The sequence below is a fragment of the Colletotrichum chrysophilum genome (assembly GCF_026319265.1).
Source record: "Colletotrichum chrysophilum strain AFK26 chromosome Unknown scaffold_2, whole genome shotgun sequence".
NCBI classification, from domain to species: domain Eukaryota; kingdom Fungi; phylum Ascomycota; class Sordariomycetes; order Glomerellales; family Glomerellaceae; genus Colletotrichum; species Colletotrichum chrysophilum.
This window is the reverse complement of record NW_026517289.1, coordinates 626,218-640,054: the sequence shown is the minus strand read 5'-3', so window position 1 is coordinate 640,054 and position 13,837 is coordinate 626,218. Positions and strand designations below refer to the sequence as shown.

The window sequence follows — 13,837 nt, the reverse complement described above, 5'->3', positions numbered from 1 at the left end:
ACTGCCCGACTAGCAAAACTCTTAAATTATTGTCTGCGGCTAGAACGAGAGCCTCTTGAAGAATTGCAGGGTATTCATGTTTTATAGGCTTGTAGAGAGCGTATAGACGCTATGGGTTGTGTCATCACTGATGGTTGGCAGTCATGCTTTGGCTATCTAAGTAGCTTCGTTTGAGCTTGGCGCAGCCATTGCAGGAAGTCCCACACAGCCAAATATTTGATCTGGAAATATCCACGGATCACCAACTCAGCGGACGAATCTAGGTCATCAACATGGGCAGAGCTCAGGAACTTGGTACTTGAAGCCAGAAGCCAGAGGACAGCGGCCAGCGGATTGCTAGGATCATATCTCAAGCCGAGCGCATCACAGACCGCAAGAACATGAATGACACTGGGAATCGTATTTACTCTTTTCAACTCGTAAGCCAGGGAGCAGTAAGGTAGTATAGGTAGATACAATGGAGAAAACTCGCTTAGCTGATTGTCGTGACTGCTCACCCGCGGCTAAGACGCCACCTCCTTGCCCAGCCTCTCCAGCTCCTGCTTGATGAACTCATCAGCGTTGAGCATCTCTGTACTACCGTACACAACCCGCCTCCTGGCGCGGTCGCCGCCCGTTCTCTCGACCCACTCCTGTAGGTTACCGTACTCGTCCATACTGCCTCCGCCAACGGTGAAGACGACGGCCTCCGAGTAACCTTGACGACGCTGGCCGAAGCTGGCGCCGCTGCCGGGAGTCTGGCCCATGTTCTGTCCTGGCAGACCGCCCGGAGCACTTGAGCCGGCACCCGCGCGGATGGAGCTTGGCGGGGGCATAGTGCCGCGGGCGTTGGCGGAGCGGGGGTCGAAGTAAAGATAGTTTTCTGTCTTGGCGATGGCTGAGCTCGCGGCGGTAGAGGGGTCCATGATGGACTCGACAATCTTGGTGATGGTGAGATCGCGGTTGGCGGGAAGGAAGTTCTTGATGCCGCCGATGAGGGACTCGAAGTTGGATGAGAGGCCGGTGGGCACACCGGTTTCCTTGAGACGGTCGGTGAGGCGGTTGGATATGGAGGAGAAGCGGCCAAACAGGTCGGAGGAGGCGGCTTGGTTTTGTTGAGGGTTGGAGATGGTGGTGAGCTGCGTCATCTTGGTGGTAGCACGAACTCTGAGATTGCGGTCAGTACATAGTAACTCGTGTAATATGCGGGAGGCTTACTGTCGAATGTAGGGGAGAGACGTTGTGTCTGCGCCAGCTTCGGTGAGGGCCTTCTCAAAACCCTCCCACTCGGTTCGACTAACTTCTTGTTCGGAGCTGAGGTACCAGATGACGAAAAGTCTCATCTTATCAAGTGGCTGGTCTCCCTTGGTGCTGTCCTTGATAAGCTCCATTATTTGTGCCTTTGTTTGCTTCATGACATCCTCCTCGATCTGGAAAAAGTTGTCCAATTGACGGTTCTTGATGCCGGTCAAGAGAGCCGCCAGGATGTTCATGTGCATGTCGAGCACTGCCTTGCGTTCGCGAAGCTCTGGCAGGAGAGTGATGGCCGCCTTGAGATGTTGCGCGCTGGCGCCGGTATCGTTCTGCAAGTCCTCCAGATCCGTCACTCCGGTCTTCTTCGTCACGGCGGCCGCATCTTCCTTGTACCTTGTCAACTCGGCATCGATGTCCTCGGCTACTTGTGGGAATGGTACGGCGGCGTTCTTTGCCCAGAAGAAATCGCTGGATGTCAGGTCGTAAGCCTTTTTGGTGGTTCCCTTTGCAGGGTTGCTCTCGTCTACAGGCGTCTCTATTGTGATTCTGTTCAATTTCATATTCAAAACATCGTGGACCAGAGACTGGTATGTCCAGGAATGAGAAAGCATAGGTATTAAGTCGACGTTTCTGTCGAGAATGATGAGGACAGGGCGGGAGGTCGGAGTGCCTGCTGATGCTGGACGGGCACTGGAGGAGAAGAGGTTTTCTTTGGAGTTGAGGATGTGGTCGCGCAATTTGCGATCGAGCTTCGCGGAGATCATTTCGGCAGCAGCCCCCTTGGGGCATCGGATGATGGGGATGACACCCATTGTCACAATGACACTGAAAAGACCGCTGACAATCCTGTCCACCACTCTGTCCAGCTCGTCATCCTGTGTTGCCGCGCTGTTGAGCGCCCAGTATGTGTGATCTCGTTGCATGCCCAGGTTGAATAGGTCTGGTTCGGCAACGATGAAGTTCAGGTATTGGTCCATCAGTTTGGCGATGTTGTCGGACGTGCCGGCGGTGATGGTTTGCTCTGCGAAGTCTTCGAGCAGGGGTCGAGGGATTGAGGAGAGGAAGTTCAGGTAGGCGGGAGTGTAGAGACCCTTCTGGAGGTCGTTCGTGATGTTTTGCAGGTTCTGAGGCGTGGGTTCGACAAGATAGATGACCGGTACGTCTGGGATAGCGTGTCGAGAAGATCCAATGTGCCTGTAGCTGTGTTAGCATATCAAGGCGGGGCGCGGCGATGACGGCTTGCCGTACATGTGCATGGTGATACCCAGCGCGCGAAGATCGCTAACGCGGAGCACGCTGCTGATGACATCCCGGCCAAGGTCGTCAAATACGAGGACCTTCCAAAGGGGATCGCCATCGGAGGTTATGATGGTACCGGCGGGACCAAGTGCGCCGCCGTTGGTCTGGGCAGTTTCGGCTTCATTCTCGTTGATGTTGTCGTTCAAGCTGAGGAGCTTCTTGAGCGCCGCTACGACACAATACGAATCAGCATACAGCTCACAAAAAAGAGCTTGAGAGAATGGGCATGCGACGTACAGATCTGGCGATCGCGCAGCGAGTGGCCCTTCGCTGCCATGGCGATGGTGATGGTGGGGGTACCTTCACAGCTCTAGCTAGCTTGGAGGAGCTGGTATCTCTTAGGGATGCGAGTGGACAGGTCGCATAAAGCCAATGCCAAGACGAGCAGTAGCTATGGCAGGAGTTACGCTACAGCCTCAATCGATTGTACTGAAATCGGTTGTTGCGATAGAGCTGGAAGTTGACGAGGTGCTTGCGCCTTGTGATGCTGTAGGTACGTACACGGCTCCAGCATCGGTGTCCTCAAAAGCCGTCGAGCCACATTTCCTGGATGCTTCCGCTGGCCAGTGAGGTGAAGTGCTCTGTGCTGGGGTGGGTACCTTACGGCAACCTGGACTGGACGATGTCATGGCTCGGCACCATTGAGCCTCCGTCTTCCGAAAGGCGGTGAACGGGACGGGACTGGGATGCATCTGGATGGACCGCGACACGCGGGAGCGCAATGGAGGGGCTGGAATGGCCCTGGCTCGACCCAGATGACCTGTTTGACTTTAGCGGTATTCGCAGTCAGGACTCAGGTACGGACGGATACCAGGTGCTCTTTCCGCAGAGCGTGCTACGGCGATGTGGCATTCGATGCGTCACAAATTGTACAGACTCCAGAGCAATGCAAACCGTAGCCCATATACCAATGTATAACACAGTAGAGTCAAACTGAATGCCATATGAATAAGTGACCGTCGTGTTTGTGTTGACGGTCCTTAATCCAGAGGTACCTAACCTGCCACAGGTTCGCAATGTGCCTGAATTGGGGCAAGTCTCAGCGGCATGCGCCTGCCGCACCTGCCTCCGGCCCTATCCTGGGCTTTGTGTGAGCCACTGGCTCATTTTCTGCCCGCCGTAAGCGGGAAGGCAGGAGAGGCCCTGCCCAGTCACAGCCAAGGCAAGTCATGCCCGTGGCCTGTGGCTCCTTCCCAGCTTGGACCCATCCATGAAATTCATGCCTCAGAATTACGGCCGCAAAGTGACTTGCTACCTTCCTGCCTCCCTTTAGACAGGCCACAGCGGAACAAGAACCAACTTTTCTTCCCCAGCGACAACTCATCCTGCTTCTCCTCCTTCACCATCAGAAAAAACCATCCCTTTCTACGGACAGAAGCGACAGGAAAACGCGTCAGAACCACATCAGCGACACTGACCCACCCGGATTCCTCGTCTCGCGATACTTTTGAACGCGAAAATAGGCATCTAGCTGGCCTGATTGATTGTCGTCTTCCAGATCCTCCGCGATCGTTCCATCTTGTCCATTCTTTCTGGTAGACAGTTCGCTCGCCCTACTGTCGGGCATTCATCAACATGTTGTAATCTGCGCGATCGCCATCAAGTCATACCGCGAACCACGTTAAGGTCGCGAGGCCAGCTCTTCTCAGGATCGGGAACAAAAAGGCGGGATATTTGCGAGGGAGAGAGACAGAGGCATACACACGAACTGCAGGGTATGGTAAACCTTCCCCCAAGCCAAACTTACGCTCCCCCCAACTCCCAAACAACCACTTGCCCCCGAGATCACCATCCCCCCCCAACACGCACTACCTCTTCTCCAAGCACCGCCATCATGATCAGCGCACTTCCATCAATCGTCATCGCCATCCTTCGTACCTCTGGACACGCAGACATGGCAATGTTTGTATGAGTGAAAATCATGATAAACCCATGGCATTCCAACTCATCCCGCACCGAACTCTTTGCAGCGATGAATTTGCAAAGTCGGATCGCATCAAAGGGAGACAGACGCAGACACGGCGCGCGTGGAAATGTGGACAAGGACACGCGAGTAACCCTCCTGTTTAAAATGTTCTGCAAAGCAGAATACCTTGTTTCGCGGCGCGATGGAGGGCGGCTGGGATCGTGCAGAGGGGAACATTGAGAGAGGCAAGGCAAGCAAAAACGGGCAACCCACGCGAAGCAGTTCTCCCGGAAAACTGTCGATGCTGCTGCAGACCGTCAATCTTCGCCTTCGCATCAATCAATCAACCCACTCGCTTTCACAGCATGTTCTGCAGACTGGCCTGGGACTCCGACTTCACCGGTCAGATTCTGTTGCGCGGCCTTGGTCCTGGACCGGGACCTAGGCTTGGGCTTGCTGTTGCCCAGTCTTCAGCTCAGCCTGCTGGGTTGGATGCAGGGGGCGGGTCTCCTCCAGGGGACTCTCTGACTTGTTCAGCGCACCTCAATCGGGCCTTGACCTCCACCACCACCACAGCGACCGGTCGGCAGGATCAAGCCCACTGCAAACAAGGGACCACCCAACACTGAAGACCACCTCACCTCACCATTCATCGGTCGACGGGGAGACGAGGAGCCCTACCTCGCTGGATTGTCAATGATAACATTCAACACGGCTTCTTCAGTTTTTCTTCCAGCGGCTGAAAACTTCGAAGACAGTCATCCAATTCGTCAAAGCACGCAAGGCCGCTCGCGTTCTTCAATCCTCGAAGGAGGGGGAAAGATCACGTCGCTGGTGTCTCTAATGTGCAAAAGTCGAACTTGGCATCCAATCGCGAGTGCCTCCTCTTGGTCAACTTCGCCAGCTGGGGATGCTCACTGCATCTTTGGGCCGGAGCCAAGTGGTTCATCGACAGATTTCAAGCCAAACCCAGCTCTTCACACATCACGCATCACCATACATCGCAGACCGTTGCACTCCGGTTCCTGATCGCTGACTGGAGTTACAGCTCATCCACACGACACAGAAAGACACCACGATCGCCTTCGTCATTCCCACCCCATCAGAATTCAGTCTTGTTCGGCGCAGCACCACACCATCATCCCTGTTGGACCGCCGCTTTCGGCCTAGCCGCGCTCTTCATCTTTCGCTGCCACCAAGGTAAGCTGCAAGTCTCCGGCCGGCAATTAGCCGTCGGGTCCCATTGTTCCCCACACCAGGTGCCTTGTCAGCCAATTTGACTAGGAGAATACCTCCTTGCCATCTGCCTTCTCAAACACGGCTTAACTCTGCTCAAACATTTTATTCCCACCCCACCTTCCTTCCACATCCCTGTTTGACCCAATCAGGTGGCTTTTCATTGCCTCTTCGTCTGATAAAATCCGACGCTCGGCCACCCCAGCCTACATGCCAGCGATCCGGCTACCGAAGGAACAAATGCTAATTGGCCGTAGCTGTGCAGTGTACTTCATCTCCGCCCAATGAACTCGTGAGGATTTGGCATTTCTTTCCATATCCATCACGTACATATCCAGTCTGCCGGTCGACAAGATTAGGCTTTTCAAGCCCGACACGATGCAGAACTGGCAGACCAACGGCCAGGCAGGTTCTGCTCAGAGCCATAATAATAATATCTGGCCGGGCTCCTTTGGGTTCTCCAATGGATCAAATCAATTTGGTGGTGCTCAAGACTGGACCCAGCAGATCCATGACCAAAATGCCTTCTCCCATCTTGCCCCCCAAGGCAACGGTGCTCAGAGCAATCCCTTTGGATCGTCGCCTCACCAAGCCCACGCTTCTGTAGCGAGTGACCATAATGGAATGTCCGCTTTGAATCAGGGCAACTTCCATAATGGCCACAACCACTTTGCCTTGGACCCTTCATATGCTGACCCAGGTCAAGATGATCCTCTCGCTGGTCTTCATGATTTCCCTCAAGACATGTATGGCCAGCAAGGAAAGACTGACTTTGGTGGAAACATGGACAACATGAACCACGACCACACGCCAGACTTTGCGAATCAGCAATTCCAGTACAATGGCCAGAACAGCCAATTGTTCAACGGCAATGTGTCTCAATACAACGAGTCCCAGCTCATGCCTCAGCATGGCCACCAAAGCTCTGCGCAAATACAACAGCAACAATCACAACCACAGCCGCGATTTGACTCCATTCCCCAGTCTTATTCTCCCGCTCCCCAAGGCTATGGACAGTCACCCCGGCAGCATCAGGCACAGCCTGACAGAGTCTACTCACAATCACCACACTCCTTCCAAGCTCAACATGCCCAACAGCCAAACCAGCCATTCTCCAACCCGACTCCGCCTCCCTTCCAGGCTAATCAAGCACCTCCTTATCAACAACCGAAGCTTGTGCCTCAACAAACGCAATACGCCCAGCCCAATGTTGCCCCAACGTTCCAGCCTGTTGCGCCGAAGCAGAAGGTTGAACAGGTACGCGCGAACCAGCACACGCCGCAGCCTGTATCCCAGCCGCCTCCACAGCCTGTCCAGCAGGCAAAGGCGGTTCCGGCCCCGGTTCGACCAATTCAACCTCATCCTCAGGCTCAGCAATTGCAACTGCAGCAGCAGCAGCAGCCGCAGTTCCAGTATCAGCAACCGGCGTATCAACAGCCCACCTTACAGCAACAGCACCAGCCTCTTGCTGCGGCACCTATAATCCCACCCGGCACACCACCAGTTGATTCTGCCACGCCTCCCGACCAACTTCCCGCTAAGAAACGCAAACGTGTGACTAAGAAGGAGGAGCCGGAGCAAGCGGACTCTCCCAATGATTTGGCGAGAAAAGGTGACGACGGCGAGACTCTGGTTTTTCCTTCAAGCACGGACGAAGAGCTTGCTGCAGTGAACCAGTTCAAGAAGCGCAGTGCCGCTGCAAAGAAGAATTTCCCCGCAATCCCAGGAGCGCCATTTCTTGTATCATCTGGAACGGTAAAGTTATCTACCAAGGGCTACGATAGACTCGCGCCTCTTGTTGCTCTACCGTCAAGTAGTGGGAAGCGCATCATCCCAGAGCTGGCTTCAGAACTTCCATGTGAAATCCAGGGCAAGTTCGCAGACCGGTACCGGCCGTCCGGGACCATTCCCGCGAAGCCCGAGGACCGAGAATTTGAGGCTAGAGCGCTGCTTGATCAGTACAACCGTGAGATGAAGCAGCTGGGTAACCGCCGTCCGAAATACGCCGATTATCCCTTCACCTTCCAAGAGCAGCTCAAAGCTGATGAGGCTGTAAAGACCAAAGCTCAGAGAAAGGCTAAAAAAGAGGAGGAGGAAGAGCGGAAGAAACCAATCCGTCCTGAAATTCGCCCTGCAGACCCAGTAGAGGGCGCGGTTTGGGATATCTTGGGCATTGTCTACATTGATCCTACCGCCACGAGAACGAACGCGCTCATCGCCAGCGCCGTCCAGGCACTCGGAGAATTCTTGATCAAGATTAGAGGGGAGATGAACCGAGCAAAGCAGGAGGTTGATCAGGCCATCAAGGAGGGCCAGCCGGCATCTGTCGTTGCCGAGTGGACCCGAAAGACGGACCTGAAGAAGGAAATTTTCACCAGGGTTTGCGAGGCGGCGGCCAAACACGGCGACGAAGCGGTGTTGGAAAATTTGGGCGGTCACCAAAAGGGTATTTTGAGTTTGGTCAACATGTTGATTGGCTGCATCAAGGCCGCCGACTTCAATGGGCCCCTCCCCAAGGCACTTCTTCGCTTCATGTCCAACATCAGCATGTCTGAGAAAGTTTCGAAGGACGTGAAGTTCGAAAATGTTCGGAAGCGTCTTGCAGACAAGGGCGACGACGAGGTCAAGGAGCTTGTGCGAACTATTGCTTCGAGGATCAAGAAAGACACCGAGACGAGCAATGGCGTCGAGGTAAAGAAGACGTCATCGGCCCTTCCAGCCAGCAAAGCCACCAAGCCGGCAACGAAGGCTGTTGAAAGCTCCCCCGCCAAGAGGGCCCGCGACGATGACAGCGACACCCGGACTGTCAAGAAGATGGCCGTGGAATCGTCGAACACTACCTTGGCCAACAAGACGGGTGCCAAGCCAGCGACGGCTGGGTCTCTCCAGTCGAAATTTGCCTCGAAGCCTCGTCCCGCGTCAACGCTCCTTGCAGGCAAGATTCGACCTCCCAAGCCAATCACCAAGGAGCTGACAAAACCGGAAGCCCCAAAGCCCGAAGCCTCGTCCTCCGCTACACCAATGGATGTTGACAAGAAGCCGGCACCAGCTCCGCCAAAACCCGAGCCAAAGGCAGCCGCCCCGAAACCAGCTGCAGCCTCTAGCTCCTCGCTTTCCAGCATTGCGTCTCTTCTTGATTCCATCAACACCCCCAAGGCAGAGAACCAGGCAACGCAAGCGAAAGATGCTAACAAGAGAGACACCCCCGAAACTCCCGAGGAGAAGGCAAAGAGGCTCAGGAAAGAGGCTCGCCGCAAACTGCGGGTTACCTGGAAGCCCGAATCGGAGTTGGTACAAGTTCGTGTCTTCCACAAAGAGGCGGCGGAGGATGAAGACAATATGACGAAGGACGCAGCGGATGATCGCTCTGAGGGAATGATGCTCAAGCAGCGTGCCAACTTCAACGAAGACGAAGACGACGAGGATGAGCTGCCTTACCAGCCATATGTCCCGCCTATCCTGGCCGACGTATCCCGCATCGCCCAAGAGTACCGCGACAAGTCATTTGTCACCCGAGGTGGTAGTAAGACTTTCCACACCGATGAGCAGAAGACGATCGCGGATCGAGAGAACAGGGAACTCATGGTTATCTACACGGACGTTTCGGATATTCCTCCCACGCCTAAGTCGCCGCCCCCAGAGCCAGAAGTTCCCAATGTCGACGCCAAGACCGTGCAGCTTCCCCAGGGTGATGCGAAGTTCGACGAGATTCAGAAGCGATGGAAGGAGAGTCAGCAGTTTGGCTGGGAAGCTGCGGCATATTATGCTCGGAAGCGTCTCGAAGCTAAGGATGACCCCGCCACCAAGTTGAACTCCATCCTGGGCAACCTCAAACCTGTTGCACCTGCTGTCACTCCCGAACCGTACAACATGACTCCACCTGGAGAGCCCCCTGCTCAGCCGATCATTCCATTTGCAGCCGACATGCAGCCTATCCCTTCGATACCATTCGACGACAAGGTTCACGGCATTCTGATATCCGACAAGTTGAAGGACTGGAGGGACAATAACCCTTACAATGCGGCAGCACCTCAAACTCAGCGACGCTACGATTACCCGGACCCAAGTATCCAGGCGGCCGCGAACAGCATCGAAGAGGTTGTCGAGAAATTGCGAGGACTGCCCTATCCTGCAACCAACCCGCCTGACTGGCTCGCTCATGATCAAGAGAGAGTCAGAGAATGGTGGGCTGGATTCCAGAAAGATGCAGTGGCCAAGGCGAAGAGGGATGCCGAAGAACGAATTCGGGCTGATGCAGAGGCGAAAGCAAGCGCACAGCAGACAGCGCCCCAGAACCAAGACAACCAGGACGCGTGGGCAGCCTACTACCAGCAACAGCAACAGTATGCCCAGTACATGGCTCTGATGCAATCCATGCCAGGTGGCCAGCCTCAGCAGTCCGCTCAACCCGCGCCGGCCCCAGCAGCGCCAATGCCGCAAGTAGGCGATGCTCAGCTTCAAGCACTCCTGTCTCAAATGAGCCAGCAGCCCGCCCAGGGCGCACCTCAGGCCGGTGCCTTCGGTCTCAACCCTCAGGACCAGGGTTACCAGCAGTTGATGATGCTCGCGCAGATGCAGCAGCAGCAACAACAGCCTCAGCAACAACAGCCACCCCCTGCCCCCGAGCCGCCCGCTGTCGATCAAACCCCGGAGCCTTTGTATAACAAACCATCTTACGGACGGAAGTTGATCGATTACAGCGACCGGGACAGTCGGGACGAATCTGAGGAACACCGTGGACGCGACCGGGATCGGAACCGCGATCGCGAGGGTGGCAGGGGCAAGCAGGGTAAGAACCGCAAAGGCAACGCTCCAGGCGGGGCCACGCTCCCTCCTCATCGACCGGTCAACCGCGCCCTCATCGGAACCAAGCCTTGCAGCTTCTGGCAACAGGGCAAGTGTGCCAGAGGCGACAAGTGCACCTTCAGACACGACAACTAGTCCGCACCGCCCACGCGGCTCACTGTACATATCCAACTTCATTTGGCTGGATTTAGGGAGATGGGCCCCCTTTTCTTTTGTCTAAAAACCGCCCAATAATCGAGGCGGAGAAACGAACTCGGTTTATTATTCACGGAACATGGGAGAAAGGGGTGGCCGGGGACAGGTACGGCGACTTTTCTACTTTGATTTTCTCATATCGGCATAGCATCATGGGTCCGGTACAGCATTTGCATCGTCGGGGAATGACCGTAAATCAACGGAAATGAAGGAGAAACGGACGCATATAGGAAGGGGAACTTTGAATGCATTGAGATGCGGTGCGATTTGCATCGCCTGCCAGATGAATGTCTGGCGAATACTGTACACTAGCTAGTAATTGTCCACGAATGACAATACCCGCCATTGGCCATACCTTTTATGCTCCGAGACGTCGTGACTGTAAATCTAGACAGATTCGAGTGACTTGGAGTGCCAAACTTGGAGGCATGCTGATCAAGGGGTGTTCCCCAATTTGGATCCAGAGTCCACTCCGATATGCCTTCTAGACAGGGTGTCGAGCCTGTTTGATTCACAGGTTTCGCTTGCTAGCATGATCACGGGCGGTGGATCGTCAAGACAAGATTCGTTGATCCTGAATACGGCGCCGGGGTATTCTGTTTTTGGCTGTTTGGCCTGTTGTGTATAAGAGAGATCCCACGGTAGCAGTACGATTGGAACCTTCGCCACACGAATTCAACGGCCGTTGCGTATGTCTGTATTTGACGCACAGATTCCACTGCTTTCCCAATCTCCTTGTCGGGCACACTTTTTTCGCAGCCACATAGCTCTGCGATGCCTCATCAAGTACCTTCTATCATCTCTGTGGTGGTATTCTATTGTATACGCAAGACTGGTGCAATCCCTGGCAAAGTTTGCGGAAAAGGTGACTACGCAGCATATTAAGATGTTCCCAAAGCCGCTGCAGTTGAGAGAATGGAACAAACGAGCTCGTTGCAGACTATCGTTTGGCTGTGTTCTGCCCATTGTCATGATTTCTCTTGAAATATATGGAGTTGGGTTGCGTCTGGGGCTGGGACCGATGGAGTCAATGATATAAACAAGGTCAGATCGTCTCCTGTTCAACAGCGGCAATTTTCTCTTGGCTTGTGCTTGTCTCAAATCGATGAGAATACGGGAGACATTAGACTGCAGGTCATAAGGTAAGGAATGGATCTTGAGAGGTCGTTGTCCGAGGTTACTGGCCCTTGTCTGTCTTTGTCTCCTCTTCCAAACCATGGATTATTCTCTTACATGAATAGGTAGGTACTTAACTTACAGGGCGCTTTCAGGAGTAGGGTTGCTGAATTGCATATGATGGACTCATCTCCGCGGAGTACGTCGAAGACTCAAGGAATGACCCTTTATACATATTGGTTGAAGGAGTTAAGCTTTGCAAAGTGCACTATCATCACAGGTTTTATTCCTACACATCGACAGTTACAAGGCTCCTTCCAAAAGGTGTATAACTGAGAGAATCCATAATGCGTGCTGTGTGCGGCTGACTGCAGGGCAAGAATGCTAGAAAAGTCATCGTGCCATCTTGTCCCTTGTGCTTGAGTACGACTGCAACGACCCAGTGACTTTCGTCGAGCGGTGGTCACCTTGTCGGATGCCAGTTTCCCATTATGTGTAGGACGTGAGAGCTTTTCTACCGGTGTAGCCTTAGTAATACGTCAGATGAATACTCCTTGGATGATGACTGATACCAATACTCCCGAATGATGGTCCCGAGTCTCGGCCGCAACATGGTCCATTGATGGTACAGCTGACAGTCGGCGTCCTAAGCCAGGTTCGAAGATACGACAAACTCAATGGAGTATGGGACTTCAATTTTTGCTGAGTACTCACGTCGGAAGACTGGCGAGCTTATATGTTCCAACACAAGTGACCAGCTTCATACCGTGAAGAATGATTTTGGGGTACGAAAGGGGGGACACTTCGTAAGTATGAAGGTTCTAAGGGAGTCGAAGACCCGTGGTGGTACTATTTAACCATGAACTCGGCAGGGTTTGCTTGCAACTGTTCTGACAGCCCAATCTCTTCTCATGCGGCCGACTCATTCACATGGTGTTAATCTATGTCTCATGACGTTGAACCGCTGATTCATGCCCCGTTGCAGAGGGAGTACGGCCCATATTGCCTTTCATTTGGGCTCATCATCGATAATTGCTACTATTACACAACTCTCTCAGTTTATTCATTTGAATCAGTCCAAGTCGGTTCTGCGCATTTCCGTGTCCTTAAGCTAGGTCTTTTCAACCATAAATATCCCCTTTCTAAGTCACCACGCCCCCTCCGGATAGAGCTTGTGACGTTGACAGATGAAAACACCGGTTGCATTGTTCGAACGAGAGAGAGCTTGGGAAAAGGATGAGAAAATATTGAATAAATACGCAATCGACGCAACTTAGCAACTTCGTCAATTTTCGTAAACCTGATATTGGGAGAAAGGGTATTCGCACATTGAATATGGTAATCAAGTGAGGGTAGGTGATCAGAGTATCATTATGCTTTCATTCCCATCCAATTAATGCTGCCAATGCCCATTTGAGCCTGGGTCTCCTCACGTCCCATACATCATCTTGATTCAACCCACCAACCTCTCAAGAAGCATAAGTGTGGAAGACCTTTGAAATGACCTTCCACTCCCCGTCAAACTTCAGCAATGAGTGAAAGTCCGTGTAGCTGTTTCCTGCCGCGTCCTTCTCCATGTCCACCCTCACCACAGCTGTCGTCGGTGTAATCGCCAGAATGTCGCACCGCGCCTTCATCTGAGGAGCCGCCCCGGCGCTGCTGATGAAGTCGTAGAGGTTCTGGATGGGGCCGCCGAGAAGGGCGCCATCCGCCATGTGGCCATACATTGTGGCCTCTTTGTGGAAGCCCTGGGCGAGGAGGGCGCTGTCGCCCTTGGCGCAGCCTCCAATGTAGAAGTCTTGGACGACCTTGACGACGGCGTCGTATTCGCTTGTGGGGATCGTCTTGACGTTTGACATGTTGGTAGATGTTGTTCGGTTTGGCTGACAGGTGGTTGCTGGTCTGTTTGGAGAAGGTTGTAGTTGGATTATGGTTTGCTGGATGGTTTGAGAGTTATCGTCTGAGAAGCAGGTCTTCGTAACCTTCCATCATATATATACCGTCCTTCGGGACGTGGGGGAGAAACAATCTCACTGAAGCCACAAT

General features: G+C 53.7%; 3 protein-coding genes across 3 annotated transcripts; 1 reads left to right on the top strand and 2 right to left on the bottom strand.

The window, feature by feature from the left end:
• Window positions 1-503: 503 nt before the first annotated feature.
• Window positions 504-2,809, bottom strand: COL26b_000549 (uncharacterized protein; the record flags this gene model as incomplete). Its single annotated transcript, XM_053173516.1, has 4 exons — window positions 504-1,146; window positions 1,198-2,427; window positions 2,482-2,701; window positions 2,770-2,809. 4 exons carry the CDS (start codon window positions 2,807-2,809, stop codon window positions 504-506), a joined length of 2,133 nt encoding a protein of 710 aa, XP_053042564.1.
• Window positions 2,810-6,052: 3,243 nt separating this feature from the next.
• COL26b_000548 (uncharacterized protein) lies at window positions 6,053-10,615 on the top strand (the record flags this gene model as incomplete). Its single annotated transcript, XM_053173515.1, has 1 exon — window positions 6,053-10,615. The coding sequence occupies one exon, from the start codon at window positions 6,053-6,055 to the stop codon at window positions 10,613-10,615; it is 4,563 nt and encodes a 1,520-aa protein (XP_053042563.1).
• Window positions 10,616-13,260: 2,645 nt separating this feature from the next.
• Window positions 13,261-13,650, bottom strand: COL26b_000547 (uncharacterized protein; the record flags this gene model as incomplete). Its single annotated transcript, XM_053173514.1, has 1 exon — window positions 13,261-13,650. The coding sequence occupies one exon, from the start codon at window positions 13,648-13,650 to the stop codon at window positions 13,261-13,263; it is 390 nt and encodes a 129-aa protein (XP_053042562.1).
• Window positions 13,651-13,837: the final 187 nt, after the last annotated feature.